Raw genomic sequence first — 19,817 nt, 5'->3', positions numbered from 1 at the left:
ATTTTTTTGTTGTTTTTTTTTCTGTTTATCAGTGGTTCAATATATCTGAATGGTTGAATTTTGCCTTTAGACTAACTTATGGTTATTTACTTGATAGATAACTGCTGCATTAACCTAATTTAGTTGTTCTAACTGCTGATAGACTACAATAAATCATTGTGTACTTTAAAGTTTGACCATTAGTTAGTTTATCTTTTAGCATTGGTGCTTCTCAACATGGCGAACATCTTCAAAACTTCTATTGGTAAGTGGTTTTAAATAATTTAATTATATATTACTTGTTTAATAAATATATATATATATACCCACACACATATATATACATATATATATACATATACATACATACATATGTATAATTCACTTTTGGATTTTAAAAAAATTCTCTGAATGGATATATTTTTTTATTCCCTAGTTTAAACAGTTGTCAGTAGTCTCTGGTGAATTGATAAGTGGGTGTTAATTTCATTTGATTGAGTATTTTGTGTTTCAACTTCATAAGGTTTATTGTTAGTGTTTATTAAATCTTCAAAAGAAAATAAACTGCAGATAATATTATTACATTTGAATTTGCATTAGGATTTTCTTTTTAAATTTAGTCAATGATATTGATGATGGCATTAAATCAAAGCTATCGAGTGGCTTCAGACAATCAAAGCTCTTAATAAGATAAATGATTTATTTCAGTGACTACTAGTAGGTGGGGTTTTTTTTTCTTTTCTTCTCTGATCTGGTGAATATTTTTTTTTTTGTCGGTGGATTGAATAACATATTTTTTCAATGGCTAACATTGTTACAGTAAAATTCCTTCTACACTTCTAATCAAAACTACATGTAATCATTTAATACATCAAGTAGATCTGTATGAAGATATTTTTTTTTCAAGTATATCTCTTATTCATTATAAACAAAATCTGTTCAGCTTCATACAGCAAAATAGATTTCATGATTTTTTTCTGCCATATTAACTTTGAGTGAGAACATAGTTTCTCTTTTCCTTTTTTTTTAATACTCTGTTGTAATATTATTATAAAGCTAATTTGTTCATCTCCCATTCTTTTCTGCCCTTATTCATGTAAGATTCTAGAGAATTTCAATTTCTCAGTGAGTATGAATGGTTACACTTGTTGAAAAGAGAGAGAGATTTCTTTTTAGTTGTCTTTCTATTCAATCTAATTTGTAACATGAGGAAAGCTATGTCTTAAAATTAGAAGTAATTAACTGAAGGAAATGGAATGACTTTCTTAAGCAATTTTAGCTAATAATAGCTGATGTGTTGCTTCTATAATAAATTTAGCTTACAGATTTTATTTGTTTTATGTGCTGAGCATAATTGATGGGATTTTGATTTAAGCATATAAGGGTCTTAATGACTTCACTTCATAAGCAGCATCTATGAAAACCAGAACAAAACCAATAAGATCTACAAAAAAAAAACTGCACACTTCAACTGTTATTTTTATTTTGAAAAGGGTTTGATGTTATATACGCAAAGGACCACTTATGTTGGCCTAAATATAATCCCAGAAATGTAAAAACAGCTGAACGAACACCTCAAAACCCAGCAATTTATGATGTTTTTCAAATCTTTGATCACCCCCAGTATTGATTCTACATTTTTCTTGGTGGTTTCACTAAGTTTTGGAAGAAAATAGTACGTGTTTTAATGATCCTTCCTGAACTGACCTTTACAGCTTTATATTATTGCTGTGCTTTCTATGCTTGATATCTGCCATTATATATTTTAAAATTTTTTATGGGCTTTTTTATTTCATTTTTATTTTACTATTCACCTATTTCCCTCACTCTTGAGCAATTTCAAAGCTTTTTACTGTCTGCCAGAGAATACTTACTGTATTTTCTTTTTTGATTTATCTTGTATTCTAAAAGTCTTCCTTTTTTTTTCTATTTCAATTTTCTTCCTTTTCTGCTGGAAAAATGTGTTATTTAAATGGAACTTATTTTAAAATCAAAATGGTAGAAGTTGACTTCTTCCATTGGCTAATGGAAATGAAAACAATAGAAGTTCAAAAGAAATTGAAATTATTTCCCTTGTCAGCTGCTGTTTTTTTGTTTGTTTTTTTTATTTTAAAGGTCTTTTATGATAATCACTTCATAATATTGAAATGGTGAATAAGACTTTTTTTTAGATAGAAATAGGGATAAAATTAATTGAATTTTCTTTGATTGTGTGGGTTGGATGGGTCTACAGTACTATTTACATTGTTTTCATTTTGTATTATGTGAGGCTTATCTTCAGATTGGAGCTCACCACTTTCTCATATGTCATACTTTGTATACCTCTCAACCATTACTACTTTCCTCCTTCAATACACAACACTTTCATCTTGTATATAACATGCATTCAATGCAGTACTCTTGTGCCATTGGTGAATACTTACATGTTAAGCTATCTTCCCAATTCATGTACACTCATATTTCATCTTATTCAGCACTCATTGCTCATAATTTCACTAATGTCAAATCTTTTATACTTACTACGTATATCTACTTTTTATACAGCCAGAGAAACCCTTTGTTGCCAATAGTGATTTTTCAATTCTTTGAAATGCAATGGCTATAAAACAGTTTCCCATTTCTTTGGACAGTTCTTTGCTTTTTTACTATACTGTGCAAAGTCTTTTGTACTGCAAAACTTGGGTAGTAGTAGTAGTAGTATAGATTGCTTCTCTACATTCATAGGATGAGTTGGTCTTGTTCCTCTTATGACTGAAGCAGCTTTTGATCATCCTATTTTTGTTGTCAGGCAATGTTGAGTGTTTTCCACTGACTCCATGGTAATTCTGAGTCAGGAGGGAGGTCTGAAGCAGGAGAGGATTCCCATGCCAATTGGAGGAAAGTCATTCTCCAGCTTTTCCATCCAGAGCTGAAGCATGGTTTCTTCCTCGGATGTTAAGGACTGGATGTGACTGAGGAAGTTTTTCCTTGACGTCAGTTATTAGTCAGAGATTGACATCCATGGATGGAGTGGCATTCATTACTAGTAGCCTTTGTCATCTCAACTTGCCTGGCTACTTCCCATCTGATATCAGTAGGAGTAATGCTAACAAAGAGGTGCAGGTTGTTTCTGTTGGTGGATTTCATGCAGCTGTGATCAAGCAACAGGTGTTGTTCAGTACTGTAAGTTTCTGGGTATAGGTTAATCTCTCCCAGGCAGGATATGTATACTTCACCGAAGAATAGCACAAGGTTAAATCAGTGGATTATAATGTGTGTGCTGTAGCTCCCCATTTGTAGTTGATTAGTTTCTGTAGGATATTAAACTGACTTTCATTTTGGTGTTTTTGATATGCTGGAAAGAAATAGTGCGTGCTAAGGTAACTCCAACGTAGACAGGGTAGGTACAGTGATGTTCCAGACCATTTGATGTTAAGAGGTGCTTCACAATTCTTGAGATGGAATGAGCAGGCTCAAATTTACCTTTTCGTGGTTGGCATGTAGGTGGTTACATTCATGATAGAGGAGTAGTTCACCTAAAACTGAGGTGAGATTTGTTTCTACTGCTTCAAATGTTCTCTCTGATTCATTGGCTTGTCATTAGTGTAGAAGTTACATAGTAGTAGGGCTAGCACATTACTTTGGAGTAAGTTTTTCTATTGTCATTGACAACCACAAAGAAACACCAATAATCCTGTAACATCATGTTAAAACTTGGAAAGCTCCTATGCAGTCAGTATCTGCCAGATCTTTTGTCAACTCCAAGATCTTTTTTGGGAGGAGGCAATACTTCAAAGTGTTATATGTGGCAAACAGATCAGTGAAATCTGCTCCTGTTATCCTCTGTCTGCTGAGTGAGATTCAGAAGTTGGCTTGTTGTAGATTTGCCAGGTTGGAATTCAGCATATTGAGGAATGGTGGCTGGTTCAACAGCAGGGACAAGCATGTTAATAATCAGATGCTCAAGCAGCTTATGTTTGGGGCATAGCAGAGAAATCAAATGAAAGTTCTTTGCATATGCTGGATCTCGACCCAATTTGAGAAAATCCTGATTTTCCTCCAGTTCTTTGAGATGTGTTTTTGTCAGCATGCATGGGTTCATTAGCTCAAAGATCTACTTCCATGTCAGAGGTCCAAAACTGTTTGATCCCTTCTATGAAAATGTTATGCAGTCCAAAAGCTTTACCAGTCTTATTGGTGTTGATGCTGATATTAATCTCTTTAGGAGGAGATGGCTAAGTCAGTCCAGAAGTTTGAGATTGATAAAGCTATTGGTATTGCTTATAGTTTGATACTTTGAGTATCTGGGCCTATAATGTATTGAGGCGACTGTCTCTTTATATTCTTGCAGGCTGCTTGGTGCCCAAACTTTGTAAAATTGTCGTAATTCTTGATGTCTGCTAGGTGACATGATCTTCCTTTCTAGATCTTGGAAGCCAGATCAGTTTGCTTTCCCGAAGTTGAATCTTCTTTGGAATGTAATTGTGATGTTTGTATCCTAGTTACTATACTTTCAATAATAATTATACCATCATTGAGCAGAATTTTAGTATAATCAGCTAGACATCTCTGTAGAACATAGCCTTTATTTCATAACTATAAAATTCTGGTTTCCTGTAAGTTTGCCAGAAATCTTTATCATTTGTGTAGTCTTTGCATTGTATTCATAATTTTGAGTTTTTATTCACTCTTATCTTATATATTATTAGTGATCTGACCCCATATAGTATAAGAGTATTGGATCATTGGTTTTTTTACTTTGTTCCCTAAACTAATTTGATATCTGAGTTGTGTCCAATGTTAACTACTTTATTTGATATTATTCTGTCCACTAAAATAAATCAAATTTATCCTTAGTAAATTTCTGCTTTTTTATATTCTGTACATGATTCTTGATTATAATTACTTTGATTCCAGGCTTTGATTCTGATTGGCTCCTGATCATAGTTTAATTTGTATTTATTTTATTCATAATTTTTTTTTCTTCTGCATTGAAAGAATTATAATGCTATTATTTTACAATGCACTGTTGTTTTTGATGTTTTTCTAAATTAAATACTATGGGGTTAAATAGCTTCCTCAAATGTTGTTTAAAATAAAAACACATAAAGGAGTTATATGTTGAGCTTTAATATTTTTAATGTAATTATTAACGAACCTTTTGAGTAAGAATTCTATGTAATTTTTTGACAGGTATGCCAACCCCGAAGAGATTACGGGACCTGATAAGGGAGATCCGATCAGCCCGTACTGCTGCTGATGAACGGGCTGTAGTGAACAAAGAATGTGCCCAAATTAGGGACTCATTTAGAGATGAAGATAACACTTATCGTTGCAGAAATGTGGCTAAATTATTATATATACACATGCTTGGTTATCCAGCTCATTTTGGTCAGGTAAGTAAAGTTGACCAAGTTGATTTTAATTCTGTATAGTGCTTGAAAGAGAACTGCTTCTCTAACCCTAAATGATTTTAACGTGTTTGTCTTTTACACATGACTTAAAGTTCCAAGAGCTGCACCCATAAACTTTTTAAGTGACTCCAAAATTAGTGGGAAGCAATTGGCAAATTCTCCTCAAACAGGATCCGTGCAACTAAATGTATGCAATTGGGTGTGTGCAAGATGGTGGTGAGTTTAGTCTACTGTTTAAAAACTAAAACAGTCCTTCCAGTGGGCTTCTCATATAGTCTCAGATTGATCTAAAACTATGGTAGAAAACACTTGTCTGAGGTGCCATGCAGTGGGATTGAGCTTTAGACCACATAGTTTTGAAATGAGCTTCTTCATCACACAGCTCTGTCTGTTTCTGATGGCTGTATATTTATACTTTTTTTTTTTGCAGTACATACGTTTTTGTCTGCCATGATTAATACAGTCTTTCTGATTAATCCATACTGTAATAATAATATGAAGAACAGCAAATTTCTTGGTAAAGTTTTGATAACCCATATTGTACATTAAACCCTTAGCTAATCTATGACATGGAGCAAGCCAATGAAATATATATTATGCTTGCTAGCTACAAAGATGTATCTGCTAGCAGACTATTTAGCTTCATAGCTTCCTCATTGTCAACTCTAATATTACGCAGAATAATTCTCCAAAATTACTTAGAATAATTTTGGCTGCTTTCTATTTAAAGATAAATATTATGACAGCTGACAGTTGTGAATATTATTAAGAAAGTGCTGTAGAGTAAATGAGTGCTTCTAGTAAAATGAGCTCTCGATCCAGTTTTGACTTTTATTTGTAACTTGCTACATTACATAATCTCATTTCTTGCACAAAAAGAAAAAGCAATCAGATGTTCATTTCAGAACAAAATAAAGACATTTTTTAAAATTTTCTCTTTTTCAGCTGGAATGTTTAAAGTTGATTGCCTCATCACGTTTCACAGACAAAAGGATTGGTTACTTAGGAGCAATGTTATTATTGGATGAAAGACAAGATGTTCACCTTTTGATCACAAATTCATTAAAAAAGTATGTCATATTTGTACAAGCAGATTCTTATTTCCTTGTAATGTACCTTTACCTGCAGGAAATGTCTTAGCATCTTACTTTTCTTAGTATATTTCATAGAAACAGTTTAGATTTGGCTGAAACTTGTGAATAACATTGTTAGATAATGTCATTTGATCTTACTAACTATTTTTATATTGTGATATTAAAGAAATTACATCTAAAGTAATTAATTTTTCTCTTGTTCTCATTTAACATTTGCAATTTTATTAAATCATAATTGCAGTTAAGGAAAACATATATTATTGTTATAATAGTTGACAAAAGTATATGATGTTATGGAGAGTTATTGAGAGTAAATCATAATACTGTCTATAGCAGATTAAATCTAAGAATTACCTGCCTTTTATACAGTATTCATTGTAGAGATGCATATAAGATATCTATTTTGAATGTTAATTCATTTCCAAAGACTGCTCTTCTGTTTTTATTTTCCTTTTAGTTTGGTCACATTAAGCACTATTTATATGTAACTATGGGGTTATATGATTATTTATCATGTTAAGTTTGTTTTGGATGTGAGTTGCAGCATTGAATAATCTTTTGTATAATGAATGGATAATGCCTTTTTGTTTAATACAAGGTGTCCTGATTTTTAATTTTTATATTATATATTAATTTTATGTTGTCAGTGGAATTAATGCTCTGGTTATTTTGTTTAAATGCCGCCTTTAGTTTATGAGATCATTTAACTTTTGAAGTAAATTATGTGTAGTATCTGTTTTGGGTGATTGCATTTATAGTTTTTACCACCCTGAATATGTACTCAATGACTAGATTTTATTTAGTTTGTAGGATTTAATAGGTTTACTTCAGTGCTGCAAAGTTATTTGCTGTTTCTCGGATGCTATCTTTTATCCAGACAGTTGTTGTATACATGTCTGGACATATCTCCTGTGGTATCTGGAATGATTAGAACAATATTAGCCATTGAACTAATGTTGTCAATTTCTCAGCACATAAGTATTTCTATTTAAATTTTCAATGCTCACTTCATTAAACAATATGTCAACACTAACTTATCTGCTGAAACACTTTTTGTTTTTAATTTATTTCTCTCTACTGCAACAATGACATTTACAACTTCCTTGTCAATTACAAAATATTTCTCATTGAGAACAGTGGATAAGGTCAATGGTATCAACATTGTTTGATTCTGCTTCACTACCTCTTAGTCTTCAACCAAATATTTCTATTTACTGTATGTTTCCCTGTGATGAACCTGTCATTTGACATATTCTGGCATATTATGTTCAGAACTATTTTATCCACTATATTCATCATTTTTAAGACAATAGGGTGAACTTTGAAGGTGATTTGCTGCAATTTGAGCAGCTTGAGTGACTGCACGAAAACTCTTTCATTACATAACTAAATTGTCCCACTGTACTCCATGTGACTTGTATCAATGCTTGTTGGCATGTACAGCATGGCCCTCAGTTAGACAGTCACACTTAGTCATTCAGTCAAATAATTATGCGCCATAGTTGTCTTTGGTGAGAGCTAACCTGAAGCTATTCAACTAACACTCTAAGCAGAACTCAAGAAGATAAAAGAATTTCACTGTAAGAAAGACTACACAAAACTAAAGTTGTCCAGTTTTTTTTTTTCGTTCAATCCCCACCAGCATGGAATGATAAAATGATGATGATATGAAAAGCTACTGCACTGTTTGCATCTTCTAAATTCCTCTCACAAGCCATTAGTCTACTCAGACTGTTGTAGACAACACTTATCAAAGGTGCCATGCAGTGGAATTGAATCTGGAACTATGTAGTTGCAGAGCAAACTTCTTAACCACTTACCCGTGCTGTACTTCTTGTATATCCTGTGGTCTGCACAAAAGTCACCTTTTTGAACAAATTTCATGTGCAAATAGTTCAACGAATATCATATAACATATACCTAACAGGTCATTGGTATTATTTGCAGGAACCATTTGTTGAAGTATTCACTACATTTTCATATTTATGATTTATTAAGTTTGTCTTCCAAGTTTTGTGCTGTACATAGGCTGTTGATTGTGATATAAAAAGCCATCATTGTGTATGTCTCATAAAGAAAGTTAGAAGGGAAGCCATAAAACTGTTGATCTCTGATTTTGATACCTTGACTTGTATAGGTACCTATTAAAATGTTTATCATTTAGGTTTTCTTTATTCTCAATCTGTAATCTTTTTCTTTCCAGTGATCTTACCCATCAGAATCAATATATACAAAGCTTGGCATTGTGTACTTTAGGCTCTGTATGCTCAACAGAAATGAGCCGAGATTTAGCAGGAGAGGTAGAAAAATTATTAAAGTCTTCAAATGCTTACATAAAGAAAAAGGTAAATAAAATCTTTATTAAAAAATCTTTTAAATTAGGAAGATGAACTTTTTATTTGCTCTTTTAGATGTTTTTATATTCTCTGTCTGTTGGAGTAACTCGGCAACAAAAGAATGTTCAACCTGTTATTCCATGCTTGAAAATAACTAATTTTGTCTTGGATTTCATACATATTTGTGTATTATTCATCAGTGAGATTGACTCCTAAACTTTAATGGTAGTAAAACTTAAAATCACTCTAAATAATGGCAAATTTGACTGTTCGTATGTCTGTAAATTGGCTTGTCCTCATCTTGCAAATCATCCTTTTTTTTCAAAACACTTCAGTTACATAAGATTTAATCAGCCACATTCACAGTTAACCCAGTTATTGATTGACTATTCCTGCCATCTCTTGTATAGGTGATTCTTAATCAGTCACATGTGGGAAATTTACATAACTCGCTTTGTGCTTAATCAAATAATTATAATACTATAAATGGAATTATAATCCTTCACTGTATATTGACTATAGAAAATAATCTAATATTAGGACTTATAATCCCATGTAACAGAAAAAAATGGGCATTAGCATGTGTACTAATGCACTAATGCTTATTATTTCCTATTATAGGGACTTATATACCCTGATATTAGACTATTTCCTATAACCAATATATGGTGAAGGCTTATAGCTTCATTTAATGTCCATTTTCCATGTTGGCATAGGTTGGACAATTTGACAGGAACTGGACCAGCTTCCATAGTCTGTATTAGCTTGGTTTCTACAGCTGGATGCCCTTCCTAAGGCCAACCACTTTACAGGGTGTATTGGGTGCTTTTTACATGGCACTGGCACCAGTGCTTTTTACATGGCACCGGCACCAGTGCTTTTTACATGGCTGGGGCACCAACATCAGTGCCTTTTGCGTGGCACCGACACCAGTGCCTTTTACGTGACACCAGCACCAGTGTTTTTTACGTGGAACAAGTGATTTTTATGTGATACCAGCACTAATGCTTTTTACATGGCACCAGTACCAGTGCTGTTTGGGTGTTAGGGGATGAAATGTGAGTGGGTGAGAACGTTGAAAGGGCAGATCCCCTCATGGACAAACGTTATCAAGGTGGTTTTAGGATATCAATTCTGTTGTGGTGGGTGCGTCTTCTTGAGTACAACAATGTGCTACATATCTCAGCCCTTTGTCATCTCCTTCATAAGGCTCGATGTTTTGAGATCAACCTTCAGTACTTCATCCCATGTCTTCCCAGGTCTCCCTCTTCCACAACTTTCATCCACTTTAAGTGATCATCACTTCTTTATTCATCATCATCGTTTAACACTTGTTTTCCATGCTGGCATGGGTTGGATGGTTTGACTGCGGACTGGCACGCCAGGAGGTCACACCAGGCTCTAATCAATGTTTCTACAGCTGGATGCCCTTCTTAACGCAAACCACTCCGAGAGTGTAGTGGGTACTTTTTACATGCCACCGGCACAGGAGCAAGTCAGGCGGCACTGGCATCAGCCATGTTCGGAGGATGCCTTTTACATGCTACCAGCACAGGATGGGGGGCGGGATCAACCATGTTTGGATGATGCTTTTTATGTGCCACCGGAACGGGGACCCAGTCAAGCAGCACTGGCAATGACCTATGTATGAATGGTGCTTATTGTGTGCCACCAGTACGAGAGCCAGTTAGGCAGCACTGGCAACGGTCACCACTACAATTTCTCACTTTAATTGCCAGGTCTTCTTAATCACACCATATCTCTAGAGATCTCAATCTCTTGACATCGCCTCTGTGAGGCCCAATGTTTGAAGGTCATGCTTCACCACCTCATTCTATGTCATCCTGGGTCTCCCTCTACCATGGGTTCTTTCCATTGTTAAATAGCGACACTTCTTCACACAGCTCTCCTCATCCATATGCAGCACATGACCATGCCAGTGCAGTCATCTCTCTTGCACACCACATCTGATGCTTTTTATGTCCAACATTTCTCTCAGGGTGCTTACACTCTGTTGTGTGTGCACACTGACATTACACATCCAGTGGATCATACCAGCTTCATTTCTTTCAAGCTTACGCATATCTTCAGCAGTCACAGCTCATGTTTCATTACTGTGTAGCATGGCAGTTCGCATACATGCATCATGCAGTCTACCTTTCATTCTGAGTGAGAGGCCCTTTGTCACCAGTAGAGGTAGGAGCTTTCTGAACTTTGCCCAAGCTATTCTTATTCTAGTGGCAATGCTCTCCGAGCATCCACCCCCCCTACTATAGACTTGGTCACCTATGTAGCAGAAGCTATCAGCTACTTCTAGTTTCTCACCCTGGCATGTGATGGAATCCGTTTTCTGAGTATCTGCAGTGTTTATTGCCTCTGTGCATCTGCTTCACACAAAAGCTATCATCCCAGTTAACCTTCCTTTGATGTTGCTGCACCTCTTATGCATCCATAGCTTACCCTCGGTACATCTTATGGAGTTTCTACCCACGCCTTTTCTACAGATCAAACTGTCCTACAAAATATCAATCACCACTGTTTTCTAATTCACGCAAATTTCACACATTTACTTAATATAATACTGCTCAAAAATTAATATCAAATGTTAAATTGTGTTGATATTGGCATAATTATTTTTAATTACCACCTAAAGTATGACTCTGCCACTTCATCTTTTGGTGTTAAATTTCTCTTTATATGTATTTGTTTTTATTAATTTATCCAAGCTGCCATTGTTTTATAATAATGAAACCTTTTGAAATTACCTAATACAGCAATATTGTTTTTACAGGCTACTCTGTGTGCTTTTCGCATAATCAGAAAAGTACCAGATCTTATGGAAATGTTCATTCCAGCAACTAGGTCTTTGCTCAATGAAAAAAACCATGGTAAGTTGCTTTCTAAAATGCATACTCTTAGCCCAGAAGCACTTTACATTTAATTGTGTTCATTATTTATGTATCTGTGAGAGTGATAATGAGAACAATATGTGCTTATTAGAATGAATGAAATGATATTTCAGATATTCATCTGCATGTGTTGGAGATATGCTAAAATATTATGTTACTTAATTCAGGATATTGTTGTTGTTTTTAAAGTAAAAGAAACACAGCCATAATTAAGATTATGTTCACTAACTGTAAATTTCTCTATTAAGGAAACTAGGCTAAAGGTGGGATGTGACTAAATATTTATTACTTACCAGTCGATTTATGAATTTCCTTTTGCTTCATGATGATTTGGATGTGACAATAAAAACACTAATCTTCATATCATGTTGCTTTATTCACTTCTTTAGTTATTAACTTCCTTAGTATGCTGTGACTACTATAAAACAATATAAAATCTAAAGTTTAAAATATTGAAATCAAGGTGACACTTGCATATGTGGGTTTAGTTTCAGATGTACAAACACAGCACTCACAAAATGTGTTTGCAAATTTTTTTTGCAGTGTGTTCTTTAAAATTTCATTTGTTAGTCTTTGGGTTGTTGTATGTAAATTAATGTTCTGTTCTGTTTTACTAAAGAATTTCCCAAGTTACACCTTTTGAATATGACTATGTTCTTCTAACAATTGGTGTTATCTACCTTGGTTTTTTATGATATGTAGGTGATCATTTTTCTTCAGTCAAACCATCAACAGGTAAGGGAGTTGTAATGAGAAATAATACAATATAAGTATATAATTGTTGCTCACTCAACCAAGCACACCTATGATTTTGTTCATAGTTAATTATTCTGTCAGTGCATTGTTCTCTTTTGACACAATCAACATTTGATTCACTTTCACACACACACACACATCATGTCTGTTACTAATTGTGGTTAAAGAAATATATTGTCAACTAGCCTTGACACTGCTATTAGCTATTCACCTTCTTGTTTTAGTTTTTAATAAACATTACTGTTCAGTTAAATTTTCACTTAAGTACTGTACTCACATTATATGAGAGGACAAGTAAAATATTTCATAGTTGAACTAAAAACTTTGTCAGTTTTTTTGCTTGTTTCTTTGTTTCTTTCTTTTTGTGTGGATAAGAAAAGTTACTGAAATCATTCTTTCATCAGTCTGGAATTTGTTAAAACTATCATCTACAGTAGGCCTGTCTTATTGCTGATAAAATTTAGTTGACAGTTTTCTAGGTCAGTTATATACTTCAAAAAGAGAATCTGTTTTTTGTATGATTACCATAGATATTTTTAGCTTTTATCTTTCACATATATACCTTTGATTTAAAAACATTGTCTTAACCTTCATTTGAGATCTCCATATGATTAACTTCATTGCTTGCATTTATATTTCTGTATTCTACAGTATTTTTTTTAAAATAAACATCTAGTAATCCTCAATCATTTTACAGTTCCCTACCTTTATATACATATAATCATAGGTTGAGTTTAAATTCAGTATTTTTATCCCTAACATAGGATTTCAATGCTTTTAACTTCTTGTTCCACAGTCCCATTCATTGGTATCTGTAATCTTAAATTCTGAAAAGACTTTGGTAATAACTAGTAGAAAAATAGGCACAAGCATGGCTGCATGGTTGAGAAGTTTGCTTCCAAAGTAAGGGTCTTCTATCTTGGGTTCACCAAAGCCTTCTAAGTTAAGAAATTTGGTAGATGGAAACTGTAAGGAAGACCATTTAAGGAATCATTCCTAATCTTAGGTTGTGGACTTAATCTGTAACCTGATTTTACATTACTTTCTGGCACTTGGGTACCTTTAGCTGAGTCTGTTGCAAGCATTCAAGCAAGGTCTCTGATCTAAGGATAACTTCTCCATTCTCTTCTACCACTCATAGGGGCTTTCCTTTCTTTTCTAACTGATTCATTAAAAAAATAACTCTTTATATTATAAATTTTAGTTTAGTGTATGGACAGATTCATATTCGAATGATATATTAAATCTTTTTCATAAGTTATATGGATTTGTATGCAAAGCAAAAGTACCTCATTGCTTTGTGCAACTCTTTCTGGGACTGACTTTGCTCATCGCATCCACCCATTTATTATAAAATAATTATCAACAATATACTGATGGCTTTATGCTAATAATAATTACAACTATGATACCTTAACCCTTTAGTATTTAAACTGGTCATATCCAGCCCAAATATTCTACCTGCTTTATGTTCAGACCAGACAGATCTGGCTTCTCACATATACTGTACAATGACAGTTGAAAAATAAACAATCACATCATTAATATCTTGAAGCTATGAGATAAGGCCCAATTAATTCAAAACAATGTGAATAAATAAGCATTACATTTGACAGAGTAATCTGAATGCTAAAGAGTTAATGGTTAATTAAATGCAATTGTATCTTTCTACATAATAAAAAAGATTATATAGAAATTGAGAAGTACTTTAAGAATTCGTGTTTATATGTAATAACAGATTATATACATCATGAGTCAGACAGAATTTATTGAAGCAAATTTTCTACAAGCAGATGCCTTTCCTATCACCAACCTTCACTTGTTTCCAAACAAGAAATATTTCTCATGACCAACCATATTATTCACAGAAAACTGGAAATGAATGACATTACTTGTATAATAAGGCTGTTCATTTACAGCCATCATGTGATTCAAGACATGGGTATATAAATGCATACATATATACATGACAGGCTTCTTTCAGTTTCTATCTACAAATCCATTCACAAGGCTTTAGTTGGCCTGGGGCTATGGTTAATGACACCTGTCCAAGGTGCCATGCAGTATAACTGAACTTCAAGACCACCTGGTCAGAAAGCAAGCTTCTCAACCTCACAACTATATCCGTACCTATAATAGACGTTCCTTAATATAAATGCTAATGTAATTGTCTGTTAAGATAATTCTTTAAAATTACTCCAGTTCTTGTCAAATGATTTAGGAAGTAAATCTTATTAAGTGAAACATATTCAACAGCTTCAAATGCTAAAGTGTTACTCACAAAAAGAAGTATATATACAAAGATCAACTAAAATATCTCCTAATTTCTCTAATTTTAGATATTTCAACTGATATAATTTATTTTTATACTAATACCAAAATATCCATGATAATCTTGATTAATTGCTCTCAATTAACTTAGTTTTCAACAAAATTCTATCATATAATTTTGCCTCAACTTTCGTTCTTGCTTGTTTAATTCTATCTGAATTTACAAATTCTTCTAAGTAATTTAGACTGCTTTGTTATACAAATACTTCCTCTGACTCAGCTTTACTTTTGTTCTTAAAGAAAATTTTAAAACTATATTGACTTTTTTCCCCTTGTTGAATTGGATAAGACTTAAGTAATAAATGTTTACCCATACCAAAAACTGAATACTGATTCAATATCAATGATATTAATACATGATAGGCTCAATGAATATGCACATTGCCATCACACCACCCAAACAGATTGTTGTGAGTGATTCACTTTGTAACAGTTACTGGACTGTGCAGAGAGTTGATTAGAACTCCTGTTAAATTAGGAAAACATTTGCTTTACATAATATACTATTTTATGGTAGCAAATAATTACTAAAAATAAAAGTTATTAGTTTTTAATATAGCTTCGTAAAATTCAGGCAGATTGCCACAACTACAACTGTCACTTCCTGATTTTCCAAAACCTGCTGATAAAAGACATAAAAAAAGGATTACTGACATCATGTGTGCCTTCAGTTGCTTTGTGGAAAGATAAAACAAGAGTAATTGAATCTATTCTTTAAAAAATAAATAGTATTTTCCTTTCTGATAAACATTACACATTAGAATTTCCTTTCAACATTTGAGATTTGCTTTTTGATTTGCTATTTGAAGTCATTTATTTATAAAGGTGCTCTCAGTGCTTGTTTAAGCTTGGCTTAACAGCAGGAAAGGATTACTTCGTAGTTGCTGTATCAAAATGTTGCAAGTTGCTATATTTTAAGGCAAACATTGAACTTTACAGTTATGATGATAGCTAATTTATGTGTAATATTATTCTTAATAAAAGATAATAGGTTCTCTTATAACAATTTGCTGTTGGATTATAGTTAATCTGTTGCAGAGCTGATAATATTTGTAGAGCTAACTGCCTGAGTATTAAAGTTTGAACTAATTTTATTACTGAATTTTTTTTTTTTCTTTTGAAAATTAGGATTCTGCATATTTTTAAAAGAATTAGCTTTTATAAATGATAAGTTTACTTATTAATCAAAGGATCTAAACATTGGATCAGATTGTCATACAAACTAATCTGAATTATTTAACTCAAATGTCTAATTATATATTTATAGTGTTGTGCTTAATTTCTAAATAATTTGGCGATCAGATTTCTTTGTTTGCATATTTAAAAATGTAGAGTAAACAATATAATCCATTGTTTTTGCCCGTTTGTCACCTAAATTATACTATTCACAGGAGAAAATGTTTTGAAAACATTTCAAATATTTTGAAAAGTATATTTTTATTAAGTGCCTAGATATAATGGAATCATTGCTGTTATACAAAAATAGTTTAGTTTTTGTTATAATTAAATTATATTTAGTAGATAGCTAAGTGTAGGGAAATAGAGTGACAGTAATGATAGTGCCAGACTAAATATTTTTGTGTGTCTAGTTGTATTCACATTATCATTTTGAGGTCAACAAAATAAGTACCAGTTGAGTATTTAAGGCAATTCTATCAACTGCACCCTTTTCCAAAATGTGCATTTTTGTACTAAAGTTAGAAATCAATAAGGAATCAAATAGAAAACTTCTTAGACAATCACTGAGTTCATTAATGTTGTCATAGCATAGCATTTACATACTTCAATGGCTATCATAAATTTCATTTTTACATATCTGTTCTAACCAGAAGTTTAAGCTAAATTCTTTTTACTATGTATAAACAGCAGTCTTGCAGATTTTGAAAGAAAAGTACTCAATCAAAGAACATTAACCATTTGAAACATTATTATTTAACCATTTGTAGACAGGAAAGGCAACTGGAACAAAATAAGTTGCTTTTTAAATAGGTTGTTAATTTTTCCTCATATACTTGTTTATTGAAAAAAAAAAACAGTCCGTTTGTGCCTTGGCTAAATGAAACATTAGCCAATTTTTGAAATGGCACGTATGCTTTCTTTTTCCAGGATTGCCAGGTCATCCAGGCGAAGGATATATCCCATGCAACAGACATGCTGGGCGATGGGCTAGGACTGTGTCTCCAAACGGCATGTGCCACACATGTGTTTTGTCTGTAGAAGCCTTAGTGTCTGCACTCCAACTACTACTATTCATAACATCCCTGCATTAGAATATAATCATATCTAGTGTATTTTAGAAACACATTTCCTGCTGCACCTTTTATCCATTTAGATTATTATTGTGGATTGTAAACATTTTCTTCTTCATAATGTCCCAAAATGCTTCACTGTTATCCAAAGTACACTCTATACATTCACTATCACCTTTTTCAGTCAAAGTTTCAGGCAACATATAGGCTTATTGCCAATCATCTTCAGTTTTAGAAATCTCTAGGTTTATTTTAAGTATAACTGTGTCATCTACTCTGGTATTTAAATGAAAGGTAGCAGTAAAGTAACATTGCTGGTTTTTTAACTCAAAACACTGAGAATCTGTTTTGTTAGATATTTTCTTAAATCTGTTACTCAGCCAATGACTTGCACTGATCTTTGATATCTAATTTTTTAGTTGACGATCAGTAAAATGTCTTATTGAAGATAAAATTTTGCAAACTTTGTGCAATAAGTTTCATATTATGTTGAATAGTTATAAAATAATGAAAGTTTTCTGGTTGGAAATTTGTTGTAAGAGGGTTATAGAGAAAAGTTTTTTTTTTCATTAAGAACAATTATTCTTTTAATTCTTTTACTGAGATATTAAAATTTAATGACTAGTTTGTATGTGAAATGTTTAAAATATACTGATAGAATTGGTGTAAAAATTTAGTCAAAAGATGTGTCATGAATAAAACACTTCTATTAAATATTAAATGGATTCAGTATAAAATGATTTTATCTGTAGGGATCTAGTTAGTGAGGGAAGCATTAATTAAGATATGATAGAACAAATGTGTTGGCCAACTTAATATTCATTGAAATATTTGAATTTAGGTGAAGAGGTTCTTTTATGTTTTGGTATCATATAGATTTAGGCAAGAAGCATTATAATCAACTAAAAGCTCTATGAACTAAAAATTTTGTATAAGCGTTTGTTTAGTATCTTATCTACTTGGCCATTCATTCATGATGCTGATGATGAAAGAGATAAGAACTAATGCTTTAGCCAGAGTGAAGTTTTAACAGCTTAGATAAAAACCCTGAAGATGGTTAATTCCAGAAAATTTTTTCCCATTACTAATAGGTGAGAAGTTTAGAAGGATGTAATTGGGATTTGTTCAAACTATGAAAGAAAATGAGACAACAGTTCACCTGCTGTAGTCTAGATGTAAAATATTTAATAAAAATGAGTATTTTAAGAGATGATATAACAATTTATTGACAGCTTTAGCAATAACTTCACCAAAACAAAAAGGATTAGTGGTATAAAGTCAGAGAAACTGTACTAGAGAATAAGGAAAAGAAACTGTATTTGTAGTGTTAAAGTACATGTGTAAGTCTACCAGAGAGATTTCAGGTTTAATTTTAGAAAATAACCAGTAAAAGTTGATCTGTCTCAGTGGGTAAAACAAGAACAATTGAAAACATCCCAACTGCTAGTCTTTGAAATGTATGAAAGGAGAATGTGATATAATATTAAGGTTTGAGGAATGACTGAAGTTCAAAGATATGTGAGAAAGTTTATTAAAAAAAAGAAAGCATTTGTGGAAGTATGTATATGCAAAATGCCAGTAAATTGTGTGAAGTTAAACAATATTTAGAAAAGTAGCTTGGAGTTTTTCAGACTGAACTTATAATATGTTTGATATCTTCTAGCTCAATCTTAGGCTATTACTAGAAATAATGATAATTATTTCTAATATACATCAATGTTTCCTGATTATGAGGAGGAGACTGGGAAAATCATGGTATATATGCCCTTCTGCAAACATTCCCTTTTAAAAGTTTCAAATGAGAACTCAAATTTATGTTGCAGTGCAAATTATCAGTATCCATAACTTATATTCATTTTTATTTGACTAGGTGTAAAGCCCATTTTGGGAATGATTGTATAGTCAATTGAAATTATTTTTTATAGTAATGGTATTTATTTCATGAGCCCAGTAGAAGGAAGACTTGACTCTAGCAACACAATTTTCAGATAATGTAATGGTAATAATTCTAATTGACTTCAGTCTAACAATGTAATTAATGAACATGAGTGTTTAGATTCATATATTTTTGTATGTGTGTAACAGTTCACCTTTGGAAATATTACCTATTTTAAAAGTATAGCATGTTTTAAGCAACAAGAATAAATAACACAACTCATTTCCTTTTGAATTAATATTTATAGTTTTATATATCATTTATTCTGAAAAATTTATTCCGAGTATATAATTTCACAATTTTGAAGCTTTTACTGGGTCCTGAAAATCTCTGATTAATTTGAGTGAAAGAACCAATTTAATTATAATTTATAAATAAGGGATTTATTTTTGGCATGTAGTGTACATAGTATACTTCTTACTGGTTTAAGTGTGCTGTTCAGTGATATTGCAGATATCAAGTATTCAACATAGAGTGCATGATTAATTACCCTATCGTTTACTGTGGAATTACTTCACTTAGATGAGCAAAAACATAGAAATGATTCTGTGGATAAGTAACTAAATTTCAAAAGATAGAATAAATGGAAAAGGGAGATTAAATTAGAATGGTATATAAGAAATAAGGAAGAAAATATACCCCCAAATAATATAAATAGGTTTAGCGATGGTAAACTAAATACAATTTTTTCTGAATACAGTATTACAAGTAAATTAGAAATAGCTACTGATTGATCCCAAAGTTAAAAATACATCTGTAAGTAGCTAAGAGAAGATAAAGTAGATGATTAGTGCTAAAGAAAAAACTAGCTCAATAGCTTAAGAGCTTTGACAT

The 19,817-nt window shown here is 32.4% G+C and overlaps 1 protein-coding gene across 16 annotated transcripts in view; it reads left to right on the top strand.

Annotated features, from left to right (window-relative positions):
* LOC115209788 (AP-1 complex subunit gamma-1) overlaps positions 1–19,817 on the top strand; it is a 126,970-nt gene that overhangs the window by 52,867 nt on the left and 54,286 nt on the right. For 4 of the 16 annotated variants that reach the window (XM_036501268.1, XM_036501272.1, XM_036501269.1 and 1 more), the window contains 6 exons: positions 200–244; positions 5,152–5,354; positions 6,318–6,442; positions 8,670–8,811; positions 11,594–11,690; positions 16,905–16,985. In XM_036501268.1, coding sequence (XP_036357161.1) covers positions 217–244; positions 5,152–5,354; positions 6,318–6,442; positions 8,670–8,811; positions 11,594–11,690; positions 16,905–16,985 — 676 coding nt within the window. In that variant the 5' untranslated portion in view covers positions 200–216. Of the gene's footprint in view, positions 1–171; positions 245–1,472; positions 1,655–5,151; positions 5,355–6,317; positions 6,443–8,669; positions 8,812–11,593; positions 11,691–12,413; positions 12,447–16,904; positions 16,986–19,817 lie in introns of all 16 variants that reach the window. The other 12 variants (XM_036501278.1, XM_036501276.1, XM_036501271.1 and 9 more) reach the window with 7 other exon arrangements.

This window comes from Octopus sinensis, linkage group LG3 (genome assembly GCF_006345805.1).
Source record: "Octopus sinensis linkage group LG3, ASM634580v1, whole genome shotgun sequence".
In the NCBI taxonomy this organism is placed as follows: Eukaryota; Metazoa; Mollusca; class Cephalopoda; order Octopoda; family Octopodidae; genus Octopus; species Octopus sinensis.
This window is presented reverse-complemented; position numbering and strand designations above follow the sequence as displayed.